Consider the following 26,106-nt stretch of genomic DNA (forward strand, 5'->3'; position numbering starts at 1 on the left):
GTTTTGTGGTCATTCTTTTCATTTCCATTTCCATGCTCATTGTGTATCTTTTTTCTTGGATCTGCTTACTTCACTCTGAATTTGTTCATGTAAGTCTTTCTATGCTTCTCTATATTTATAATATGTATTGTTTCATACAGCATAGTACTATTCATGGGCCACAAGTTGTTTAGTCCTTCCCTAAATGGTGGGCCTCTACTTAAACCCATGTCTTGTGAATCTACATTTTTCTATTACTCCAAGCTTCATGGAGGGTCTGAAGAATCCATAGGAGTCTTCTTCCTAACAGAGACCTCAACAAAGGGAAAGGAGAGATCCGTTATCTTGTTTAGGTTGCACTGGATGATCTCTTATATCCCTTCCAGCTCAGATTTTGTGATTGTGTAGTGACTTTCTGTTTGTGTATAAATTTAAGACAAGGTAAAGCAAAGAAAGTACTTATATTGGCCAGGGAGGCATACCTGATTCATTGGCCAATGTTGCCCCCTGGTGGATAACTGGAGTACAACTAGGGGTTGTTTAGTATTGGACTCTCGGAAAAGATATTGGAGTGGTTTGCCATTTCTTTCTCCAGTGTGTCCCCATTTTACAGATGAAGAACTGAGGTGAGTAGGGGTTAAATAACTTGCACAGGGTCACACAGCTAGTAAGTGTCTGAAGCTGGATCCAGGCTTGGTGCCTTTATACACTGTACCACCTAGCTGCCCCACAACTAGGGTAGCAGAGACAAAAGTGGTGTCTATTTCTTAGGGAATGGAGTGAGGAAATGGTGGGAGTGTAGGTAGGGATGGGGATGGGGTGGGAAAGAAAGATGAGTAGGAGACTTAGAGGACCCAAGAGCAGAAGAGGGGAGGGCGGAAGGGGAAGAACTCGGGCCCTGTATTGGCATTAACGTAGTTGTTGGCACTCTGCCGTCTTCTCTCCTACCCTCCTCTTGGAAGACAGAGCCAAAAAGGAACAAGCTCCGGGAAAAAAGGAGTAAGAAGGTCAGAGCTGACGTCAAGAGATGATCCAGGTAGGAGGTAAATACAGTCTGACCTACATTTTTTTTTCTGTGCCTTTCCAAGCAAGACAGACCCTCTTGCCTGGGGGCTTTTATCTCATTCATTTAGCAACAAAACACTTCAGTTGTGGGCTAGGCCCAGTCTTTTATATCTCTCTGCCTCTGTAATCCAAAGAGAAAGCTCTGCTTAGGCTTTGTCCTTTGGGACAGGTTAGATCAGTGAGACAGATCAAGAAGGGGTGGGGTAGGTTTGGAAATGGCAGTGTGTATTAGGATGACAGTTTTTGTTTAATTCAGTTCAAACAGGTATTAATTCCCTACTTTGTGCAAGACACTGTGCTAGGTTGGGGAAGAAGCTTTTCTACTGGGGATCATAGACTGGGAAGTGAAAGGAACCTTAGAGGTCCCCATTTTACAGATGAAGACACTGAGACCCAGGGAAGTAAAGTGATTTGCCTAGTGCCATTTAGGTAGTAAATGATGAGAAGGGATTTGAACCCAGGTCCTCTGACCCTAAATCCAATGTCAAACCATCCCCCTACCACCATTATGGAAGAACCTTTCATCCTTTGAGATTCATTCCTAATAAGTATCGCCCTTTCTAGACTGGCAGTTTGGTGGTACAGTGGATAGAGTGCTGGACCCCGGAGTCAGGAAGACCTCATCTTACTGAGTTCAAATCTGGCCTCAGACACTTACTAGCTATGTGATGCCGGGCAAGTCACTTATACCTTATTTGCTGCCTCACTTTTCTCATCTGTCAAATGAGCTGGAGAAGCAAATAGCAAGCCCCTCCAGTATCTTTGCCAGGAAAATCCCAAATGGGATCACCAAATCAGACATGACTGAAAAATGATTGAACTGAAGTCCAGATCCTGGCCACAGTTTTTTCTCAAATATACCTGGCTCACAGCTTTCCTTTCTACCATAACCTAAGGAACATCCATATACATGTTGCTATCCTTTCAAACAACCTGGTTTCCTAGTTCAGCAACCTTCTAAACTATGATTTGAGCCTTCATTCCGATTCAGTCCAAGCCAGCGACTGACCCATTCAACCACACTAGCTCACTACCTCCACCTTCCCATCCAGAGATCTGAAACTCCTCCAAGCAGGGTCTCTAATCATTGTTTCTCCCTTTGTCTCACCCCTTCCCTTACTGAAATCTTTAGTTGATCCACCCTACCCAAGGTAGCCTTGTTCTGGCCTCATTTTCTTGCATTTGAAATCTTGATGCTGGATTAACCTGCTCAACTTTCTAAGACCAGAGATTGAGAGGTGGTTTATATTATCTTCCACCCTGAACCTCCTGCTTTTTGCAGCTCATTACATTCCAAATCCTAACCTCCGCCCCCCCCACCTTTTACTTCATTTCCTATCATCTTTCTTTCTGTTCCTACTCCTATGTGGTTGAATGCACACAGCACAATGGTGCTGCCTGGGGACTGTGACTTATTTATGTTATGTCATCTTAATTGGACTTCACTGTTGACTGATCCTGTGTCACATCCCTTCTACAACCTGTTCTAAACCTCCTCTTCTCTCTTTAAGCCACCTTTACCCCCCTTTCCCCTGATTTCAGAAAACCTTGCATTTTCCTTTATCCAGAAAACTGATATCTCTTACCAGCTGCCTTTTCTCCCTAATTTGTAATACTATCAGCATCGTTCCCCATTCTCTCTTCCTTCGATGCTGCCAAAGCCAGTTCTTCTTCCCTTGATCCCATAATAAAATAAAATAAAAGTAGCTCCTCAAGGTTTACAAGCATCTGATCCCCCCCCCCCCCAACAACTCTGCGAGGGAGATGCTATTATTATTTCTATTTTACAGACAATTTACAGTTGCAATTATTTTACAGACATTTTATAGAATGAGACAACCGAGCCTCAGCAGAGGTAGGGGGGGGTCAAACACCAAGAAAGTCAGAGGGAGCTTGACTGAGGGTTTAGCCAACATTTTATTAACAAAAATAAATAGATTTCATGACTAATGAAAAGATGGATGGATTAAGGGCAGATGGAGAACACCTTTGAGGCAGATCTGGGGAAAGACCAACATCTATCTGGTAAAGTCATGAGGATGGAGAGGAAGGGAAGTACCAGGGAGATCCCTGTACTCTTGAGACCCCCCCAAAGAGGACCTATTTCCCATGATCTTGTCCGAACATGGGCACAGGTCCTCATCCCACACCTAGCTCCTAGTGAGGGAGGAGGCTGACAAGCGAAGCCTCACATTCTCCCAGCAGCACATCCCTCCGCAGGCCAGTTCCCTTGTCCAGCACCTTGGCCTTCAGACTGTGGGTGGCCAGGTCCGAGGGCTTAAGTCCCTCAAACACGAAGTCTTCATTGAAGATGGGGTTGGAACTACTCTTTACCACCCTGCTCTGTCCCTGTGGCCAACTCCCTGGCCTCAGCCGAAATAGGATGCAGCAGCTGCTGCTTCCCTTGGGTCCTACTCGGCCCCTGGGCAGCCCTTCAGCACTGATGAGTCGAAGCCGTAGCTGACCCAAGTCCACTTGGTACCCAGCTGATAATCTTAGCTGCCCACCCCGGGGTCCCAGGCTCACTACGCTCTCTTTAGTCACCTGTAGCTGACAGCACAGAAAATCCAGGTGAAAGAGGGGTGGTGTTGGGGGACCTAAGTGGTGGGTGGCATGGGGACTGGCATCAGCTGAGCTCTCTTCCTTAGGGGATAGGAAGCCAGGTCTGGAGAGATGTAGTTTGGGTGGGCCTAGGTGGGGTCGGGCAGGGCCCGGTTGGGGTGAGTTGAAAGGTGAAGAGTCAGGTGAGGAGGCCAAATCACTCTCCAGGGCCAAGCAGAGGCGCAGGTCCGGGGACGAGAGGTATAGTCTGGATTTGGGTGGGGGCTCCTCTGAAGCAGAGATCACTGGGGCGGTGTGGAAAAGGGACTCTCGCCGACGGGTGTGGGGACTCTCCAGAAGAAAGGCCCAGCCTTCCCGTCCAGCCAGATGGGGTAGGGAACAGGCTCCTTGGAGTTCTTGCCCCCTAGTCCAGCCTGTTTCTCTTTCTGTTCCAGTTTCAGGGCCCCCCATGTCTGAGAGCCTGGGGGGAATAAAAAATTGGGGTATTCGGTCTGGGGTTAGGACATTGGGGCAAGCAGAAGGGGAAGTCCCAGTGGGTTTTTTCCTGGGGAATAAGATGTGGGGCCTCCACGGTGTCCCAGACTCTACCCTCTCTCCCTTGCAGCCAGCTTTCTCCAAAAGCCACATTGGGGGAAGGAAGGCACAGAGTTAGGGGAGTGAGAGAAGAAGATGGGAGAGTCCAATCCACAGTCTCTGGCTGAAGGTGCTGGGCTAGAAGGGAGAAAAATAGAATCAGGAGGTGGGTGCTGCTGTCCTAACGCTGATCATTCCGGCTGGGGCTGAGGTGCCTCCTTCCCCTCCCTCCCCTCTCCCTTTTTCCATCCTCAGGCTCTGGCTACCTTCTGAACAGAAAGTGATAGACCAAAGAACAAGGGAGACCACTAGCTAGTGCCTAGACATTTAGATTCGTGGAAATGGATGTTTACACATCTACACAGGTGTGCATACCAACACCACAGACAGAAGAGTACAGACCAACACAGGCACCCATAGCCATGGATGTGGGCTTGTGGATATATGGAAGCTTGGGCAGGCAGACACACAATTATACTTGTGTACAGGGACTAGAAGAAGGGAAACTCCTTGGGGGCAGGGTCTGTCATTTTGATCCAGTGCCTAGGACAGTATCTGAACCACTTGTTTTGTTTTTCAGTCATGGCTGATTCTCCATGACCCCATTTGGGGCTTTCTTGACAAAGATTCTGGAGGGGTTTGCGATTTCCTTCTCTGACTCATTTTACAGAGGAGGAAACCGAGGCAAACAGCATGAAGTGACTTGCCCAGGGTCACACAGCTAGTAAGTGTCTGAGACCGCGTTTGAACTCAGGAGGAGGAGTTTTGCTGACTCTGGGCCCAGCGCTCTGTGCACTATAGTGCCACCTAGCTGCAAAATAGATTCTTAATAAATACTTCTGAAACTGAATTCAATTAATATGGACACATATAGACATATAGATATACACATACACATACATACACACATCTGTGTGTACGTATATACATATATATACACACATATATATGTGTGTGTATACACACAATAGATACAAAAGCACTGACAAATATTCATTCACACAGCCAGCAACAGACTTATGCACACATATACAGATAAGGATATAAGCACATATCAGACAGAAATGTCCTTTCCATAGAGAAATGCAACATGTCAGGATAATTGGGTTATAGGCAGCCAGGTAGCATAGTGGATAGAAGTCTGGCCTTGGAGTTAAGAAGACTCAACTTCAATTTCTCACCCAGACACTTACTGGCTCTGTGACTAGGCAACTCATATAACCTTTCTCCACATCAGTTTCCTCATCTGTGAAATTGAACTCAGTAGCTTCTAAGCTCTAAATCTACAAACACTGGGTGGAAGGGTCAAATGTATACACACAAACATATTTCCTGAGCTATATGACTTTAGAGAAATTATTAGCATAAGGACAAAGGCAAACGCCAGTCCAGGGCCAGACACACTCACACACCTGGATGCACATAAACACCTACAGGCCTAGCCATCATCAGACATACCCACCCCTTTCCCTGCATCTCCTCCACACCCCCTCCTACTCAGAGGTCTCACGGACCCTACTTTGATTTGGTCTGATCATACCTCAGCTTTCCTCTGTCTCCACTGGTAACCCCATCGCTGGTTGGCCCTGTCTTCCCAGGGAGGAATCAATGTCAGCCCTAGCCCTCAGTCCCAATCTCTGCCACACCTGCAGCTCTCCAAGGTCCACAGATCTATTCTGCTGAATCTCCTCCTGGTCAGGCTTGAACTTGTCTTCTGAATTCCTTTAATGACCTAAGGTGATTTGAAGGTGGTGGGACAGGAGGGGCTTCCTGGGAAATAGAGCTCCTCTTATTCCAGATCCTCTCACAAAGTCCTGATGCATCTGGAACCTATAGGGTGTGTTGGTCCAAGGGCAGTGTCTGTCCTTCTTCCCCATTCCCTCCCTTTCTCACTTCCTTTCCCACCAGCCAGTGGGAACCTGTTAAGGAAAGCCAAGCACAAAGGAAGCATTCATTAATTTTTCCCCAACCCCCCAGATATGGTTACTCAGGGAGCGTCTGGTCCTCTTTCAGCTATATTGAATAATCCCCTCACCCCCATTTCCAGGTCTCCTGGATCTCTTTCCTGAGGCTGAACACCTTATGTATTCCCCAGGGTCATTTTACCCTTATCCCCAGGGTACCCCACACCTATCCTGACTCTGGCCATTGTTTATTGGCTCCCCCCATTGACCTCTGGTGGTTACTGTCAGTTTGTCTCAGGGAGCCAAGTGTCTCTGAGGGTGCCCTGGAGTTGCTAAGCTCACCTGTTGCTTGCTGTATTGCTCATGGGCCCTGGAGAGTAGGGGAAAGAGGAGAGGTGCAAATTCTCTCCCCTATTCATTCTTGTAGCTCCGGTTTTCTGGGAGGAGCCAGCGGGGGCTGCCGCCGCGAAGTCTGACCTATTTTCCTGAATAAACACTGTAACTCCATCTCTGTGACCATCAGCCCCGCCTCTTTAATGTCTTCCTCCAGGCAGGGTCTGGGAGCTAACCCTCCTCTCTCAGAAAACTCTTAGGGAGAAGGAGGACAGGGGTTTACCCTCCATCTCCACCTGCTGTGGAAGATTCACTGCTAACTCTCAGGCTTAGGAGTGGGAATGGGTACCAGGAGCTCTCAACTCTCCATCTCTTGCAATCACTGTGCCTAAGCCCTGGTGAGGCTACAACTACATTGATTACATAGATAACCTAGGCCTATCCTCAGCCTTGGTAAAATCTAGCCCTTAAGTCCATCCTAAAAGTCCACACTCAGGCCCCTTTTTGCAAGGGTCCTCTAATAAAACACTTGCCCAGGCAAACAGTACCAATCAAACAGTATCAGAGAGGGCTTTTTGGTCATCTTGTCCAATTACTTGCAGCAATGCCTTGTGGTGAAGGGGGAGCACAGCCCCCTCTCTTTAAATAATCAAGGGAATTGGTGAAATTTCTCATTCCTTTCTGGGCTCCAATTCACAGGCCAGTGTCTCTCAAATGTGAGAAGGAGGAAAGAGCTGGGGGGATATTAGGAAGTCAGGGCCCTCAGCTTCAAGGAGTAGGAAGAACTCAGAAGGGCCCAGGCACCCTTGATCTTGGCTGCTTCTGAACCTTTTTTTTTTGGCAGCCCCAGAATACTGGATGTAGGTATCCAGAGAAGGAAAAAGAAGGTGAATGTATCTAAAGTCGAGAGGACACTCCTCATCCATAGCTCAGGATGTGGGGGCGGGGTAGGATAGATGAAAAGGAAGGAAGTCAAAGGAAAGGAGGGGCTGAGTGTCTTTATATCATCCAGAGGCCCTTCTATGGTACCTCTTGGTCCTGGGGGCATTTCCTTGGAATCCAGGGAGCCTGCTAGGAGATCTGTCCTGGGTCATTGTGTGAAGTCTCTCATCAAAGGTTCCACTCTACCAGGAACCTCATTTTCTCGTTTGCTTACTTTCTGTTGTGATTCTGAGCATAGCCTGGGTTAGTGGGCATCTGCAAATCCTTCCTTGTGTCTGACCAGTAGGACCAAAGAATCAGCAGAGAGAAGTGAGCATCCAGAGAGAAACAGTCTGGGGTGGTTGACTAGCTTGAGTGTATCACTTAAGTTTTGTAGACAAACTCCAACAGTGATAATGTGTAGATTATTGACCTGAAAACTTGGTTAAAGAAAAGGCAACAGGCTAAATGCATACATTTTATGATTTAATTAATTAATTAATCAATTCCCTATTAAAGAAAACGGTAACATAATGCATTTTGGAGCCAGAAATGTTCTGGCTACCCAGTGCAGAAATTTTCTGGCTTATATACATTTTGCCGTGAGAAAGAAACTCTCCTAATTAAGCAAACCATAAATTCAGTAAGACAGGACAATTAACAAAGCAATGTCAGTTGGGCCTTGGGACTCCAGGCTGGGTAAACATATGTCTTGGTGATAAGGAAGCAAATCCCACCACTAGTAAGAGGCAGGCTTCCTGCCCTAAACAGATAACTGACATAGGAAAGGGTAAACAATGTTCAATAGAAATTACGACCTAAGATGTCTATATTTTCTTTACCATTAATATGCCATAACATAGTATGTGTCTATAGATAATAAGATATAAAGGAAAGTCCCATTATTCAAGATAGTGTCTTAGGTTAAAGGTCTCCTAAGGAATGTAGAGTCAGCCTTGGCTGGCTTTTGCTGACATAGGAAGAGGCATTCTCTGAGTTTGCTTCAGAGAGAACAAAGAAATTATTACAAAATTTTATATTAAACATTATCAAGATACCAGTCAAGATTACACATGGACTAGTTATGTGACCTTATGACTTCAGTTGTGGCTTCAAATTTCTCATCTTGAAAATGAAGGAACTGGACTAGGGTCTTTTTCAGTTTTGACATTCTATGATGTGACAGGATAATCTACTTTAATAGGAAGGTCTTTGGTGTCAAAGAGCTATACTGTGAGTAACTCACAAATTCCATTTGGCAATGGAGTGAGTTACTGCAAGTGAGCCAAATGCCTTAGTGTGGTTGGTTAGTCACTACAGACACCAGAGACTGTATTATCATCCTATACGGATGGTTACTGTACAAATGATTTTTGTCATTCGATGGCCAAGTGCTTTTGATGGTTGATCAAGTATGTTTATTTATTCAGTTTATTACTGTTGACCCTTGGATGGGACAGGTGCACTGAGATTCACGGCCTGCCCATTGTTAACCTTTGGCCAGCCTGATGTAATAGTGAGTTTGTGTTTTCTGAGGGAGATAACATTGGGTACTACAATGGGGGGAGACGGAATTGAGGAGTCAAGAAACCCAGGTTTTGGTCCAGGCCCTGCAACTATCTGTGTCTTATATCTCAGTTTCCCAATCTGCAAAATGTAAGGATCAGCAAAATCCCCAAGAACCCTTTTCTGGCTACCTTCCTCATATTAGGTTACCTTCTATTTTCATTGTATATAACTTGTATGTTTACAAGTCATCTCCCTCATTCAAATATGAGCTCCTTGAGGGCAGGGACTGTGTCTTTGCCTTTGTAGTCCCCAGAGCTTGACACATTGGCTGACACATGGTAATAAATGCTCATTGATTGACTGGCTGGACCATACCTGGGAGCTTTTAAAATCCCTGTGAATGTACACCAGCAACCCAGGACTGAAAACTGAATGAGGATCAAACAGCTTGTATAATTTGTACTTGTTCAGTTGAAAGTTGACTGTGTTACATAGAGGTTAGTTGGGTATGGCCATATCGGTGCCATCTGGTTAAGCCAGAAAGATTCTAGGGGACATGGAATGCAAATTATTCCATGAAAGGTCAGCTCCCCTGGGTGTAGTGACAGGGTCACAAAACCAGAAGGAATTAGAGGAAAAAGCAGGAGGAGTTTGTGCCTGAACGTGTGTGTATGTGTGTGTCTGTGTTTGTGAAGAGAACCCCAGCTTGAAGTAACTAAGTTTCAGTGTGGGACTCTCATCCAGCTAGTCCAAAAGGTATGGAGGGCTGAGCAGGCCAGAAGCTCAGATCAATAGTTCTGATTCCCAGATACAGAGAGGCCTATGGGTCATGATTCTATAACTGGACTGATAGATGGAGTTGTGGGAATTTATTTTCTTTCTCCCCCTCTCTCTCCCTCCCTCCCTCCCTCATCTCTCATCTCTCTCCCTCCACTCCTCCCCATCCCTCTCCCTCTTGCAAGGTAGATCAGTATCCTCAGTTGAGTAGTGGGCCGGTAGCAGATAGGGACATCTTAGCACTGGCTCCCATTATTCCTCTTCCAATTCCAACTGAAGGAAAACTCCTGAAAGAGAGAGAAGAGAGCAAGTCAGTGCTGGACTGGGCTCTGTATTTCATTTTCAATACAGTCTGTTTATTGTTTCCAAGGTCCATGTACAAATTCTGATTGTAGACTGGATTTCTAAATCTGCACCAGATTTCGTTCCCCACCCCCCCACCCCGCTTCTTCCCCCCCCCCAATAGCATCATCATTGTCACCATCAATATAATCATCACTGAATCCCTCCCCAGCCCTCAACTACATCCATCTGTGTGTTCTGTCCTCAGTCAGAAACTCATTGAATGTCACAGCTAGAAGGGACTTATCAGGTTGAGGTCAAGGAATGAAAACTCATTTTAAGAGCAGCCTACCTTGGAAAGAAAATATGTTTTCTTTGGTTGGTAAAAGACCTGGACCGTGAATCAGTCAATAAGTATTTACTAAGCACCTACTATGCACCTGGCACTGTGCTGATACAAAGAGAGATAAAAGAGAATTCCTACTCTTGAGGAGATCACTGTCCTACTTGGGAGGGGGCAGAGACACCATAGGACAACTACATTCAAACAAGCTACACACAGAATAAAGGGGAGATAATTGGCACAAGGAAGGCATTAGAATTAGGAAGGATGGGGGCAAAGCTTCCCTAGAGGGCACTTGATGGAAGCCAGAAAAACCAGGAGGTGGAGACGAGGAAAGAACTCAGCTCTGGATCTGTCTCTGTCTCTGCCTCATTTTGTGCCTGTAGATAAATCACTTCATTTTCTCACCTCTGTAAAGTAACGTGTTTGGACTCTGAGGTCCCTGTTCTCACCTTTTAGAATAAAAACTCCTTAATCTGGGACTCTCTTGGCTGAACTGAGCTATCTCACTCCCAATGGGAGAGTTCCTGTACTCTGTATTAACTGGTATATATTCTTCTGTGTATGCTTTTTCTAATTTCTGTTTTGCTACAGTTTGGATAAACAGGTTTCTTTGCTAAAAAAGAATATAAGCAATCTGAGAGAGGTCAGGGTTGTTTTCAGTCTTGTCTTTAAGCCCCTAGTCATTATAGTAGTGCTTGGCACATGGTTGATTGTTGTCCTTTGTCTTTGAAGATGACCAAAATGACATCACCATGATAAAGTGAAGTTTCAGTGTGTCTGACTGTGGCTGATCAAACCAATACGAGCTCAGAATGCTCTACCACAGGTTGGGCACAGATAGTCCTGTGAATATTTGAGGTGCATATCCCAAATTTACAAATCCTATTATTTATTTTGTGCTCAATTCTGCTTTGCTCAAAGAATATAGCACCCTTTCTGATGTGGGCACACCATATTGAGCAGTCCTGTGCCTTAATAGGCTGATCTCTCACCTGGAAGATAGTCATGTACCTGAGAGCCAGTGTGGCTTCAGAAAGGGCCAAGGAACAGCTGATATTGGGTTTGCTGCCTGACAACTCCAGGAGAAATGCCAGGAGCAGAACAGAACTGTACACAATGTTTGTAGATCTGACCAAGACCTTTAGTTAGTTGTGAGGGCTTATAGAAAATTATGTCAAAATTTGGTTGCCTGGAGAAGTTCATCAATATTGTATGTCAGTTTCATGATGGCATGTTTGCTGGGGTTTTGGATAATGGACAATGTTCTTGTGCCTTCCCAGTCACTAATGGGGTGAAACAGAGCTATGTGCTTGCTCCCATGCTTTTTAGCATGATGTTTTTAGCTATGTTGTCAAATGCTTACAACGAGGATGAACACAGCACCAAGGCCAATTTCCATACTGATGGTAAGTTCTTCAATTTGAAAAGTACAAGCCAAGACCAAAGTGGAAGGAGTGTTGGTGCATGATTTTCTGTTTGCAGATGATTGTGCACTCAATGCAACCTCTGAAGCTGAGATGTAACAAAGTATGGATCAATTCTCTGCTGCCTGTGCTAATTTTGGACTAATAATTAACACCAAGAAAACACAGGTGTTCCATCAGTCACCACCACACCATTCATACGTGGAACCATCGGTTGCCATGTAGTAGGTGCTTACTAAATGCGTACTGATTAATAGTTCACAGCTTGGCAGGATATAGACTAAACAAAGACACAAGGCATTCTAAAACCAGATGAAAATACATCTTGAGTTATTTGCAGTAGATAATTTTTTTTGGTCTAGTTTTGTGATTTCATCTACCTTCAACTAATGCATATAGGCAACTACTGTGAAATTTCATTTGAGGGGGTTTCTTGGGGGCACTCAGAGTTCAGGTAACTTGTCTGAGGTCATATAGCCAGCACACATCAAAGATGGATCTTGAGTCCCAGTCTTCCTGATTTGGAGATCAGGCTGCTACTCCCAATTTACTGAATACAAGGGAATTAGAGAGGAAGGGTGCTAACAGTTGGGAAGGAGTGGATCAGAAAAGGTTTCATGTAGAAGGTAGTGCTTGTCTTTAAGAAAGAGATGCTTTGAGACAGAAGTGAGAAGAGAGTACATATTCCAATGAGGCTGGTAGATGTAGAGGAAGAGCAGAGATAGGGTCAGCTTGGCTGGTTCATAGAATTCAGGAGGGATAGTAATGCACAATGAGGCTTGAAAGATATAAGTTGAGGCCAGGTTGTGAAGCACTTTAAAAGCTAAACAGAGGCAAAATCTTAGAAACAATAGGGAGCCAAAGGAGGCTACTGAGTGGGGGAATGACATGGTTAGATCTGCACTCAAAGAAAATTGCTTTGGCAACAGAGTGAAGGATGGACTGGAATGAGAAGAAACTTGAAGTAGGGAAAAGGCTGTTGTGATAATCTAGACAAGAGATGATCTGAGAGACTGAACTTTGGAGGTGACTCTGTGAGTGGTGAGAAGGGGTCAGATGGGAGAGATGTTGTAGAGGGAGAAATGACAAGATTTGTCAGCTGACTGTCAGGTATGTGAGGTAAGCAGTTAAGGATAATGTTGACCTGAGGAATGCCTGCCCCATTGTCTTCCCAGTTCCTTACTTAGGATCATAAGGTAACATCTGAGGAGCTTTATTTGACATTAAGGACTAGAACTGTTAAATGATTTGCTAATGGTCACTTGGGTGGTGTGGCAGAGACCAGAATCACACTCAGGGTGTCTTCTAATTCTCAGTCTAGCAGTCTGCCCACTGTACCTACCCCATGGCCTCCTCCCTATCAGTGTCCCACAGTAGCTCCCCTTTCATTTTTCCTATAATAAGAGCGCTTTTCTTCATATAGCCCCCTGCCCTTGATGGATCCTGCTGGAAAGACCCCAGAAAGGCTTTCTGTTTTAGTGCCCTTGCCTGGTTCCAACCTCCATATAGGGCACCATTTGCAGGCTCTCTAGACCCCTTACTCACTTTAGCTCAGTTCCCAAAGAGGAGGGAGGTGAGAAATAGGAAGGAAAGGAGACTGGGCTGGTATCCAGAATGGCATGCCCATATTCTTTTTACCTGAACCCTTGGCAAAGAGCACCTGCTGGTCAGGGCTCTGGGCGATGCAGGACAGGAAAATCTTCTGGTCCTCTATCTTTTCTACTTCCACGTTCAGCACGACCACAGAGCCTATAGGGATTACTCTGGGAATGGAGGTAAAGGTCAGTATCTACCCTTCTAAGGCCTCCTGTCCCAAGTTCCCCAGGTCTTAGATGTGGCATTTTGGAGTCAAGGACTTAATTTCTTAGGACAGAGCTCTTTTGAGGTCAGTAAGGGCCTTTCTGTCTTTCCCCTTGATGCTTCCAATTGGCCTGCAAGATCTCCCCTGAAGTGATCTTCTCCTACCCAATTTTACCCACCTCAGTTCCTGGCCATTTCTGGCTTTTGAGGGAACAAATGATCACTCCTCACTTTTCTCCAATAACTCAAATTGTCATAGTATTTGACAAAGTCCTTCCCTTACTGGGTAGTCATATATGTATTGTTATCCTTATTTCACGGTTTCAGGATCTAAGACCCAGGAGAGTGATTTGTCCAAGGTCAAGTCAATGCCAGACTTAAAATGGATCATAGGATTTGGAACTGGAATGAACCTTTAAGATCTTCATGTCCAACCCCCTCATATTTTAGCTGAAGATATTAGAGTCCTCTGAGATGTTAGGTGACTTTCCCAAGGTCGTATGAATGTCATATAGCAGAGCTAAATCTCATGATCTTTCTACTATACATTGTATACTATATATTCTACTATATGCCTCCCCCAACCCTCCCAACCCCATTATCAAGCTGAAGATGGAAAAACAGATGGACAGAGCACAACACCCTCTCCCTCCTGACCTGGGGGTTGGTACTTACTTTTTAAATTTGATGTTGAGGTTTAGAGTGAACAACCCATAACCTGCCAAGTAGGCAGTTTTAGAAAATGTCTCATCCATCAAGGCAACCAAAGCTCCACCGTGGGTAATTCTGAGGAGGGGTGGGGAGAAGATGAGTTGAAGTTACAGTCAAATCTCCTCTCCATAACTTCCTCCTGAACCTACCTTTCCAGTCTCTACCATCTGCCTTGACCAGAACAAAACTGGTTAACTGAGAGTTGAAATCCAAGTGAGGCGATGTTGATAGCACCTTTCTGACTTCAGTGAATTCAAATCATCAGGCCCAGTAAAACCACATCCCAGGATATGGGAAAAATTGATAGAGGTGACTGATGGATTTTCATCAATTTTTCTTTAAAATCATGGAGAAATGGGAGAGGTGCCACGTGATGAAAGATGTACAAATATTTCTATTTCTATTATGCTGACTCTATGATTTTTGAATTTCTTCATGTGAGAATATCTTTTTAATATATAATATGAAGCTCTTATTTCTATTCTGCAAACAGAATAGGATTAAGAAAGTTTTTTTTTTTTCAGCATGAGAATTATCTGGGAGTGTTTTTAAATGATCAATCAACAAGTTTTTATTACATTAGGGAAAGAACCAGTGGATGAGGAGAAAGTGAAAATTAAGAAAGAGAGAGGGGGTGATTAAAAACGCAAACTCCTGGAGGAAGAAGGAAGGGGATGAGATCAAGGACGTTAACCTTAGCAAGGAAAAGAGCCAGAGGAGAGAACAGGTGTGTGTGTGTGTGTGTGTGTGTGTGTGTGTGTGTGTGTGTGTGTGTGTGTGTGTGTGTGTGTGTGTGTATGTGCATGTGTAGGGGGTTTGGAGGGGGAGGGGATGAGGAAATGGATGATTGAAGGGATTTAAAGTATAGTACTGGGGAGAAGAGGTAATGAAGGGTCTCTCTCTCTTTCTCTCTCTCTTTTTTTTAATGAAGCATGAGATCCTTTGTTGGGAGGCAAGGGTAAAGGGCTGGTGTACATAGCTTAAAGAGACAAAAGAAGGTTTGGAACAGACATTGTACGGAGTGGAGCACAGAGTCAAACAACTTTACTGTCTCCCTATTCCCTAGAAGAGAGGATAAATGTAAATTTGGGACTTCTCTCATTTAATCCCCTCCACAATCAGGTTAAGCCTGTCTTTCTTTCTTCCTTTTGCACTTAATTGCATTTTATTTTTTCCCAATTACATGTAAAGATAGTTTTCAACATTCATTTCTATAAGATGTTGAGTTCCAAGTTTTTCTCCCTCCCTTCCTTCACACTCACCTCCCTAAGACAGCAGGCAATCTGATATAGGTTATGCACGTACAAACATGTTAAATATATTTCTACGTTAGTCACGTTGAGAAAGAAAAAGGAGAACAAAGTGGGGAAAGCACAAGAAAGAATAAAACAAGAAAAGTGTTAACTGGAAATAACAGAATGAAGGCCACTAGAATTAAGGGGCAAATGGGAAAAGCCTCCTGAAGAAGGTAGATTTTAGTTGGCAATTGAAAGAGCCAGGGAAGCCAGGAGGTGCAGATGAGGAGGGCGAGCATTGCAGGCATAGCGGACAGCTGGTGAATATGCCTGGGATAGGGAGATGAAGTATCAGCAAGAAGACTGGTGTCATTGGGTGGGAGTCTAGGTGGAGAGGAGTGAGGAGTAAGACACTGGAAAGGTGGGAAGGCATTGAGGAAAGGACTGTGTGATGTAGGGCCATTTTATTCCTACTTCCTAATCCAGGGCCTGGCCCATAACTAATAAAAATCTTTGATTTTAAAGACTTTCCCCCACTTATAAGTTCTTATTTTGACTGTGGCTGTGGGGCTGGGAAGGGGAGGAGCAGTTTAGTTGACAGTGATTAGACAGAAATGTGGGTAGAGCACCAGCCTGTCATCATGTTTCTCCTGTTTCGAAAGAGGTTCCAGAGAGGCCAGGGTGGGTTACTTTTCTGGTGAACTTACGCTAGTGTCTTCTTTATCAGTCGCTCTCTCTCTCTCATTAAATAGTGTGTATATAACATATAAATAAATAATGTATAGATACATAAAATGAAAATCTACACATAATATATATTGTATATGTAGAAAATAAGTAGTATCTAATAATGTACATACAATACATAGAATAAATATATAGGTATAATAAATAATATACAAAATAAAATATAAATAAATAATTCATGGGTGACACAATATAAACATAAACTAAATAATGCATATATGATATATAAAATAAGTATGCAAGCATAAATAGATAAATAAATAAGGTATGTAATATAGAAATATCAAAATTCAAATAACATATAAATAATGGCATGCAATATATTGAGTAGATATGCAAATGTGAGCAAATGTATAAATAAATGATATGTATGGAACATACAAAATAAATATATAATGTGTGACACGTAGAATAAATACATAAAGAAATAAAGCACATATAATATATAGGGCAAATATGTAAATAAACGTAAATAATGCATATACAAGAAAATAAATGAACACGAATAATGTATAAAATGCATGAATATATACATATATAAATGTGTATGCACACATGAATATATATACATTTTTCCATTTCCATTGATTCTAGAAAGGAACTCATACGGTCTTGAGTATGTGAACTTAGGAGGCCGAATGAAAGGAGATACAATGCTAGACCTGGATATCTATCATCCAGTTTCCTGGGTCAAAGAAGGAGAAGGGAAGTTGAAAGGTCATTAGGGATCCATTGGAGCAGATCTCTGAGAGGAGATCTAGGAGATTTAGTGGATTTAGGACCTGGAAAGGTGGGAAGGCTCAGTATCTTGAATAAGGGTTTAGAAGTGAAGGAGAAGTGAAAAGTAAAAGTCCCAGCAGACCCAGAGATAAGGTTGACTGGATTGATTCCAAGAAAGACCTCGATTCTCTGGAAAGCTGATAGAAGTCAGAATGTCCAACACTGGTTCAGTCAAAGTCAGAGTCTCTGTTTTCTCATCCCACCCTCTTCACTGAAGGTAGGAGGAGGTAGGGGGAGTGGTAAAAAAGGCAACTATTAATATTATTGTTGTATCAAGAGGCAGCCTGGTATAGCATCTAGAGAGCAGGCAGACTTGGGTTCTGACCCTTGCTGGCTGTGTGATCCTGCATAAAGAAATCATTGAAATCCTGCGCCCCAGGCCAGTGTTCCCCAACTTTTTTTGTTGTTTTTTGAATCCTTTTTTTTTTTTTTTTTTTTGCTGTTATGCTGGTAAGCTGTTTTAGTCCTGACTAGCACTTTGTGACCCCATTTGGGGTTTTCATGGCAAAGATACTGGAATGGTTTGCCATTTCCTTCTCCAGCTTATTTGAAATGAGGAAACTCAGGCCAGTAGGGTTAAGTGACTTGCCCAGGGTCACAGAATTGAACTCAGTCACATGAATCTTCCTTTTTCCAAGCCTAGCACTGTATCCACTGTGTCACCTAGCTGCCCCGTAAGACGATAACAAAATGTTTTATGCATGCCCAGAGAATTTCACCTATTTCACCTACTATTCGTATTATTCTTGAGATTTATTCATTAAGGACTTATAGTAATTATTACAATGATAACATGATCATGATGGTTTTGAATTGTTGAAGAACTCAACCTATGATGCTTGGGACATGCATGTTTGTCAGAGGAAAAAATATATTTGTTACATAATTGGATAATTATTTACTCCTTAAAGAGTCATTAAAGAATTTAGCACCAATCCCTTGGATCACTGGGGTTTGGGAACCATTGCTCTGGCAACTCTCTAAGATGATGTAAGTTACAGATAAGTCTCCAATTTGCATTGGTTGAGGTATCCTCCTTGGGGAATTCCCTGTCACAAATTTATTTCCATCTTTATCCTTGTATGCTTTCCAGTGCCTAGCACAATGTTTTGCCTATAGTAGATAATCGACGAATGTTGGCTGAATGAAGCCTAGCCTCCTCCTCCCTCTTCTGGCCGATGTCTAGGGCCTTCAGAGAGGAATGAAACTAGGCAAGCTGATTCCATCCAACAGACATTGTTATACAACAAGGATGTGCAGGGATTAAGGGCTAGAAAAAAATCTAAAGATAAATGAGATTGAGCCTCTATCTTCAAGAATCTATGAAGTCTATGAAGGGATACAAAAGGATAGGGATACACAATAAGTGTGTATACACAAGTAAGTGTGATATAAAATGGATCATGAGAAGTACCTAAGAGTAGTATAGAGTGCTATGAGGTTTGGGGGTGGGAATTCATTTTCAATTGGGGGAATCAGGGATGGATCCATGGAGAAAGCAGCATGAGTTGGGTCTTGAACAATGGGTAGGAAATTGAATGAGGGGTGGATGAGTAGGGCAGTCTAAGTATTCCTTACACCTGTTGTTGCCATTTAGTAGTGTCTGACTCTGTGATACCTTTTGGGGTTTTCTTGGCAGAGATGCTGGAGTGATTTGCCATTTTCTTCTTCAGCTCATTTTATAGATGAGGAAAGGAGGCAAACAGGGTTAAATGACATGCCCAGGGTCATACAGATAGTATGCGTGTAGCATGAATCCAGGCAAACGAGGGGAGAAAGCCCTGGACAAACCTGGATAGCCCAATTTGTTTGCAGCATTAACTAAAGGAGAAGCAGTAGCATGAGATAATGTCTTACATCTTCCCATGGCAATAACAATAATCATAGCTGGCCAGCATTTATATAATGCCTACTATATGCCAGGCACTATACTAAGTGCTTTACTAATATTACCTCACTCTATCTTCACAACATGCTGGTGAAGTTGATGCTATTATTATCCCTATTTTACAGTTGAGGAAACTCAGGCAAATGGAGACTTGCCCTAGGACATGAAGCTAGTAAGTATAGGAGGCTGGATTTGGATTCAGGGCTTCCTGATTCTAGGCTCACTGTTCTAACCATTTTGCCACCCAATTGCTCAAGAGCTGTGGCCTCTAAACTCACACTCTGTACAAAATAGGTCATTAATACATTTTTGTTGAAAGATTGTCAATTGACTTCTTGGCCCCATAGCTCTGAGGAGTACCTCTTTTGTCTCCAGTGAGCCAGCCTGTTCTCAAAAACAACTGAGGATGGTGTAGACTGCTTATTCCTAGTCATCTCTTTACCTTGGAGGGCCTTCCAGGAAGGGGCCTGGCTGGAACAGACAGACTGACTTCTTCTTGGATGGATGGAAAAAAATGACATACTCATAACCTTGTCCTTCATTTTCAATACACCTGGTAAAAATGCGGTAGTCTTCTTTATCTGAGAGGGAAGAGATGTGGAACAGACACAGGGGGAAAAAGATGTTTCTGTGAGCACAGGGGCAGAAGGATGGGATTCAGTCATTCATCATGTAGATTGATGTTCAACATCAGGGGTTCTTAACTTTGAGTCCACGCTCCCCCCGCAAGGGATCCATGGAGAAATTTCAAGGGTCTGTGAACTTGTATGGAAAATAAATTACATCTTTATTTTGACTAACTTTTAACTGAAATTTAAAATTTCTTCCAATTATGAATTAAAAAAATATTTCTGAGAATGGATCCACAGATTCCGTCAAATTGCAAAAGATAGCTATGAGACACAAGAAAGTTTAAGAGCCTTTGCTCTATATGTGTGTAGGGAATCCCAGGCTGATAAGAGAAACATCATCTATGATCTTAATAAGCTTCTTGGATTGCAGAATTGAGGGCTGGAAAAGAATTTAGAAATCATCTAAGTTGGAGACGTTATTTACCTAAGATTATGCAAGTAAGAATTGAATCCAGGTCCTTGTACTCTAAAGCCAATGTACTTGCCAATATTATACCATGGTCTTCTCTTACCATTTTATGGTGGAAAGAACCCCCAGAAGATTGATTGGAGAATGGGGAACAGTCATTGCTCATGAGTCCTCTAGTCTGATAGGGGAAACTGAGGCTTAACAACCAGGACTCTTAGTCTGATGGGTGCAAATCAAATACATGTAAGGAAAGAGACCTTAAAAGGTTTATAAAGGGACATAACTCAGAAGGAATGAATGAAATACAGCTCATATTCTATAAGTATTTACTGAGGACCTACTCAGTGCCTTGGTTAGTGGATATACCCAACCTGTAGACAGGAAGAACTTGGTTCAAATATAGGTTGGTGTATTGGGCTGGACTCAGGAAATTCAGTTTCTAGTCCCTACTTTGACATTATATGACTTTGTGACCTTGAGAAAATTACACAAACTTTATTTGTAAAATAAATTTTCTTTGTTTATTTTTTAAAAAATAATTAACTTTCATTATTCGTAAACTGAGGGGATTGGAAAACCCCTTCTAATTCTAATAATCTAAATTTAATAACTTGGCTGCTTGAAAGCTGTGTGATCTGCGGCAAGTGTTTAAACTCATGTCCCTGAATTTTCTCATTTGTCAGTTGCAAACTCTTGCACACTATGGTCTCTGTTATGCACAAAGTTCTCCTGGTTCTGCTCCTTTCACTCAGCATCAGATCATATAAGTCTTTCCAGGCCTCTCTGAAGTCTTCTTGTTCATCATTTCTTATAGCGCAATAGTATTCCATTACATTCATATACCATAATTTATTCAGCCATTCCCCAATTGATGGGTATTCCCTTGATTTCCAGTTTTTGACCACTATAAAGAGTGCTGCTATAAATATTTTTGTACATGTGGGACCCTTTTCCATTTTTATGACCTCTTGGGGATACAGTACTAGAAGTGATATTACTGGGTCAAAGGGTATGCACACTTTTGTAACCCTTTGGGCATAGTTCCAAACCACCCTCCAGAATGGTTGGTTGAGCTCACAGCTCCACCAACAATGAATTAGTGTTCCATCTCTCCCACATCCTTTCCAACGTTTATCATTTTTCTGTTCTGTCATGTTTGCCAATCTGATAGGTGTGGTACCTCAGAACTGTTTTTATTTGCATCTCTCTAATCAAAAGTGATTTAAAGCATTTTTTCACATGATTATAGGTATCTTTAATTTCTTCCTCTGAAAACTGCCTGATCATATCCTTTGACCATTTATCAATTGGGGAATGACTTGTGCTGTTGTACATTTGACTTAGTTCTCTATATATTCTAGAAATGAGGCCTTTATCCCCAAGATTAGCTGTAAAATTTCCCAATATACTACATCCCTCCGAATTTTGGTTGCATTGGGTTTGGTTGTGCAAAAGCTTTTCAGTTTAATGTCAATCCCTTCATTTTAAAGAGCAGGAAAAAGGGGAAGAGAAGTCAAGACTTGTCTAGTGGGGCAAGTGTTAGTATCCTCATCTTACAGAGGGGGAAACTGAAAGTTAGAGAGTTTTAGTGCTTTGCTCTGGATCACATAATCAGGTAGGTGGTATACTGGATTAGAAGTCAGGAAGATCCGAGTTGGAAACCTGCCTCTGGTGTGACCTTGGGTAATCCATCTATCTATACCAGGCTCAGTTTCCTCATCTGTAAAAATGAGGATAATAATAGCACCTAATTCCTAAGCTTGTTGCGAGGATCAAACAAGACCATGTACATAAAGTATTTTATGGATTTTAAAGTACTGCATAAGTGAACTATCATTATCATCATCGTTGTCATCCTCATGCTGTTGTCCAGTCTTGGAAGTGAGATTGCTTTTCTTTTCCCCAAGAGGCTTTTAAAACAAGCCTTGACCTTAGGTGGTTTAAGTACAGTTCTGAATGGAGGCAGGGAATTGGGAATGGGTGAGGGTATGAGAGCTCTGGGGAATAGTAGTGCATTATTCTTGAACAGTGAGAGGTGTGTGTGTGTGTGTGTGTGTGTGTGTGTGTGTGTGTGTGTGTGTGTGTGTGTGCTGGGAGGAGGCACAGAGGATGTCAGGACTCACCTGATGTGGTTTCAGATTGACCCGGGATCTTTAGTCCTTTGATGTGGTCACTGTTGCTCTTGAAGGAAGGCATTTTGATCCATTCCCCATCCTTTGTCTTTTCTAGAAGCTCCTTATACAAGCGCATCATGTCAGGGCTCCAACTGGCATTGGGAAGGGCATAATCCTTCAGGTCTGTATTCTTTGAACAGAACCTGGAAACCTAGAAAGAACTGAGTTTCAGAACAGCACAATCTCCTGGGAGAAGACTGGGTAGATAGATACCTTAGAGCTGGGGTCACTTAGAAGAATCAGTTTCTAGGTTCTTTAACTACTTATCCTCTGCTCCCAGAAAAGTCTGAGAAATCTATACAGTTTATAGGATCTTTGATTTGGATCTAGTAAGGTCACCTTCTACCCATTTGAGGAAACTGAGGGTCTGAGTGTTTCAGCGTAGAGGCAATGTTTGAAACTAGTTGGACCTCTCCACGTAGTTATTTTTCTAGCACATCCCGGTGACTCTAGGTTCAGTACTTGGATCAAGAGCCCAGTTGCCCTTGGGGAAAAAAGAATCTAGCTTTGTCAGGACAGGGAGAAACAAAGTCACTCAACCTCTACTTTCCTGGCTATTCTAGCTTCAGGAGAGGTCTCTCTGTTTAATTCTGGCTGAGCACTTATCACTAAGTGGTTCTTTCTGGAAGGTACAGTAACTTCTTTTGCAATGAAAGTTTCTTTTGCAAAATGGATTCAAAGTCAGGGGCCTGGAACAGTGTGTACACATCTAACCACATACGTGTTCCGGAGGGAGAAATATTGGTCTGTTCTTTTCACACTGCTGATCAGATAATAGTTGGGGTCAGTAACAGCAACATGACCTTTCCATACCAAGGATCATGAAAAACATAAAAATCAGAATTTTTCCTTTGAAATAAACTCAAGGCTTCTTAAGTGCTCAATTTTTATTCATTGGCTTAATTGACCAAGAAGTTTATATATATATATGTATATATAAATATATAAAAGAAATCTTTATCAAATGCCTACTATGTGCCGGCACTAAGATGGGGATACAAATATAAAAGTGAGACAATCCCTGCCCCCAAGAAGCTTTTATGCTTCAGAGGACATGTAACAAGTATATAGCAGAGGCAAGTCAATACAGTATATGGAAATGATTTTTGCATGTTACACAGAATGATTTCTGTTCTGAGGTTACTAATATCTGGGAGAATCAGGAAAGGTAGCTCTTAAGCTGAGCCTTGAAAGGAGCTATCAGTCAGTCAACAACCATTCATTAAACATCACAGATTTAGAGCTGGAAGGGGACCAAACTCCTTATTTTACAGATGAGTAAACAGGCTTAGAAAGAAGAACTGGTTTGCCCATAGTCAAATAGCTAACGAATATTATATCTGGAATTCCAACTCCCCTGACTTTCTAGTCTAACATTCTTAAAATTATATCACATTGCCTCTTGATCGTAACTTGTAGGGAAGCCCAAAGGTGAGTGGATTCTAGGGTATCTACCCCACTTTGTCTGAACTACTCATGTTTAGGAAAGAGCCCCATACTCACCAACTTGTCTGTGGATGAGCTGAAGTTTGTTCCGAGAACTAACTTGGGAATGTGTCTGTGCAGGACAGTCTGGAACCTGAGTCCAGGAGTTCCAAGAAGGCCCCTGCTGGCACCAAACCATGGCATGCGCCAGAGACTCATCATACTCCTGAGACAGGTGTGCTTGTCCACTGGCTTGGAATCTGAAAGACTTTCGCAAAGAGGTTCTGGAGAGAAGGGGCTCGGAGTTTTTATCAGCTGAGGTTGCTAATGTAATCACCTCCCAGACAAGTAAAACTCCTGCCAAAAGCTTCAGCAGCAAGACAAAAGTTTCCACTGCAGAGAGCATGGATTTCATCAGGGAAGCATGCACAGTCTTGTTTGATACATTGAATAGGAACACACTGGGCGCTGTCTCGAAAGAACATCATTCCAGTGACTTTTGGAGAAAAACCATGAATGATGCAGCAGTTCTTAGAGAGGATAAATTTGTTCCAAACCTCACATCCCAGAGTTCTGGGAAGGCTCTAGGCTAGGGTCATCCTAGGGGAAGTTAATTCAGGCTGTGGACTTGGAGGAGTTGCCTAGGTATGTAGATACAGTTATGTTTCTCAAGTTTTCACTCATCCTGTCAGTTTTTAGGAAGGGCAGGGATTGCTTTCCAGGCTGATTTCCCTCTAAATTTCCCAACCTGAGTGCCTCTCATAGGCTTCTGCACTGCTCTGAACTGGAGTAAAATTCTGGCTCTTCCAGAATTTAGTTTAGTAGTATATATAAGTAGTATATACATATACATACATGCACACATTTTATATATATGTATATATATGTATATGTATTTGTACAAACACACACACACACACACATCTTTATGCAAGTACATACTGGAGTGGCTAACTCCTGACCAGTAGGATACAAGCTCCTTAAGGGCAAGAACATGTTATGTTTTGGTTTCTATCTCCAGCATTTAACCCAAAGCTTTGCACATAATAAGTGTAGATTAGGGAAGAAAAAAAAAGAAAAAGATTTACTTGATAATTTTGTTACATATATAAAGGAATAGTAAGTTATACACAGCAGATTTTCAGTTTCATGTACAATCATCTTTTTTATTGCATTTTGTTATGGAAATGCTTATTTTATTCCATAAATTTAAAAGAAAATAAAAAAAGAAATCCTAGGAATTCACATAGCTCATATTTATGTATCAATTTATATACCTTACTTCTCCTGAAAGAAATAGTGGATAGAGATTGAAATGATGGCAAAACCCAAGTCATACCTTGCCAGAAGATTTGAAAAAGTTTAGGTAGGACAAAGTCAAGTTCAAAGCAGAATAGCTCTTCAGTAGTCTTACAAAATATTTCATGTTTGCTGTTTAAGTATCAACCTCCTGGGAGAATATAATAGTAGTAATATGTTATTATTTTATATTTTAATTCTCAAAGCATACTTATGAGTGTTTTCTGTTTTAAGCATTTCTTTTGTGGTAGAGGAAATAAATAGCTATTTCATTAAAAAATTCTTTTGTCATATAATGCCTTCATTCCACTCTCTTTACTCTCCCACTGTGCCTCAGAAAATACAGAGTAGGAGGGTAGGGAGAGCAAGAGTGGCCAAATTAGGTTATTGATTATAAGGGTCAGTGCGAATAGGACATATTTCTCATACCTAGAAACTGAAAGTATGTTAGAAAAGGGGATGATCTTCAAAGAGAGAGGAGGTAAAATGACAAACAGAATGGGGAAAAGTTTCTTTCTGGGTCCAAACTTCCCTTACCTATATCACTGTTCCATGATAATAAACTCCAGTGAGATCTCTGCCATGAACAAGACAATCAGATTAAAAGGAGTGGCTGTCAGGAGTTCCACTCTGCTCTAGACCTCAGGTCTGTGCCCATGCCATAGGTCCCTGATTCATAATTCCCAAGTATTCATCTAACGACCAACTGTAATATATGAGTTGAACATCAATTTTGAACTCTTGTTACATTGTCTGTACTCCTTTGCCTATGAGTAGAAGGAGCGGGCAAGGGGGATAAGCAAACTGAACTATACATTTCCTAACACTCCTGGGTTCTGAATAGCTTATGTACTACTTGGAAAACTGCTTAGATCTGGGAGTGGCTGCATATATTTTACTATGTATTGTCTTATTGCCAATGTCTATTGTTTTATTGCTTTCACTGGTCCTATGCAAAGAGTAAAATACCACATGATGTATCCAAATATACTTATCCATTGTGCCAAATTCATTTGACTAAAGTCAATGAAATATAGCAAATTTAGGGAAGAGATGGGGTTAGCCAGGGATGGGAGGCAGAGGAGAAGGGTGGTTAAGAGCTGATTCTGATTGACTAAATTCATGATAACCTGTTCTCCCAGATAGCGAGTTGGTATGGTAACCCAAATAGAGGCAGAGTTATAGGGATAGAAGGTTATTGATTTTCTGAAAACCTATTGGCTATAGCACTTCTAACTGATGTGGAGTACTATAATTGCTAGAATATAGGTGGAGTTTGTCCAGTGCCTGGACTTTCTTGTTAAATAGGTTCAGGATAGTGGGTCTCAGCA

General features: G+C 42.4%; 2 protein-coding genes across 3 annotated transcripts; both read right to left on the bottom strand.

The window, feature by feature from the left end:
- Positions 1 to 2,942: 2,942 nt before the first annotated feature.
- Positions 2,943 to 6,531, bottom strand: C2CD4D (C2 calcium dependent domain containing 4D). 2 transcript variants are annotated; one of them, XM_072644871.1, is made up of 3 exons: positions 6,426 to 6,531; positions 5,720 to 6,098; positions 2,943 to 4,066 (listed from the first exon to the last, which is right to left on the bottom strand). In XM_072644871.1, the coding sequence occupies exon 3, from the start codon at positions 4,054 to 4,056 to the stop codon at positions 3,202 to 3,204; it is 855 nt and encodes a 284-aa protein (XP_072500972.1). In that variant the 5' UTR covers positions 4,057 to 4,066; positions 5,720 to 6,098; positions 6,426 to 6,531; the 3' UTR covers positions 2,943 to 3,201. The 2 variants fall into 2 exon arrangements, with proteins under 2 accessions (XP_072500972.1, XP_072500971.1); XM_072644870.1 differs by having other exon boundaries at positions 2,943 to 4,317.
- Positions 6,532 to 7,810: 1,279 nt separating this feature from the next.
- THEM5 (thioesterase superfamily member 5) lies at positions 7,811 to 24,555 on the bottom strand. Its single transcript, XM_072644872.1, has 6 exons — positions 23,555 to 24,555; positions 22,001 to 22,202; positions 19,279 to 19,417; positions 14,151 to 14,261; positions 13,314 to 13,438; positions 7,811 to 9,910 (listed from the first exon to the last, which is right to left on the bottom strand). Exons 1-6 carry the CDS (start codon positions 23,696 to 23,698, stop codon positions 9,876 to 9,878), a joined length of 756 nt encoding a protein of 251 aa, XP_072500973.1. The 5' UTR covers positions 23,699 to 24,555; the 3' UTR covers positions 7,811 to 9,875.
- Between the last annotated feature and the right edge of the window lie 1,551 nt (positions 24,556 to 26,106).

Source organism: Notamacropus eugenii, chromosome 2 (assembly GCF_028372415.1).
Source record: "Notamacropus eugenii isolate mMacEug1 chromosome 2, mMacEug1.pri_v2, whole genome shotgun sequence".
Classification (NCBI taxonomy): domain Eukaryota; kingdom Metazoa; phylum Chordata; class Mammalia; order Diprotodontia; family Macropodidae; genus Notamacropus; species Notamacropus eugenii.

What these genes read in the sequence shown, in the direction of transcription:
- C2CD4D (XM_072644870.1), bottom strand. Translation starts at nt 4,233, where the DNA reads ATGTGGCTTTTGGAGAAAGCTGGCTGCAAGGGAGAGAGGGTAGAGTCT.
- THEM5 (XM_072644872.1), bottom strand. Translation starts at nt 23,698, where the DNA reads ATGATGAGTCTCTGGCGCATGCCATGGTTTGGTGCCAGCAGGGGCCTT. An exon ending in TTCCTGGAAGGCCCTCCAAG is followed by an intron (nt 14,262 to 19,278) that starts GTAAAGAGATGA and finishes ACCCCTCCTCAG; the next exon opens with AATTACCCACGGTGGAGCTT. An exon ending in GCTCTTTGCCAAGGGTTCAG is followed by an intron (nt 9,911 to 13,313) that starts GTAAAAAGAATA and finishes TCTCTCTTTCAG; the next exon opens with GAGTTTTCCTTCAGTTGGAA.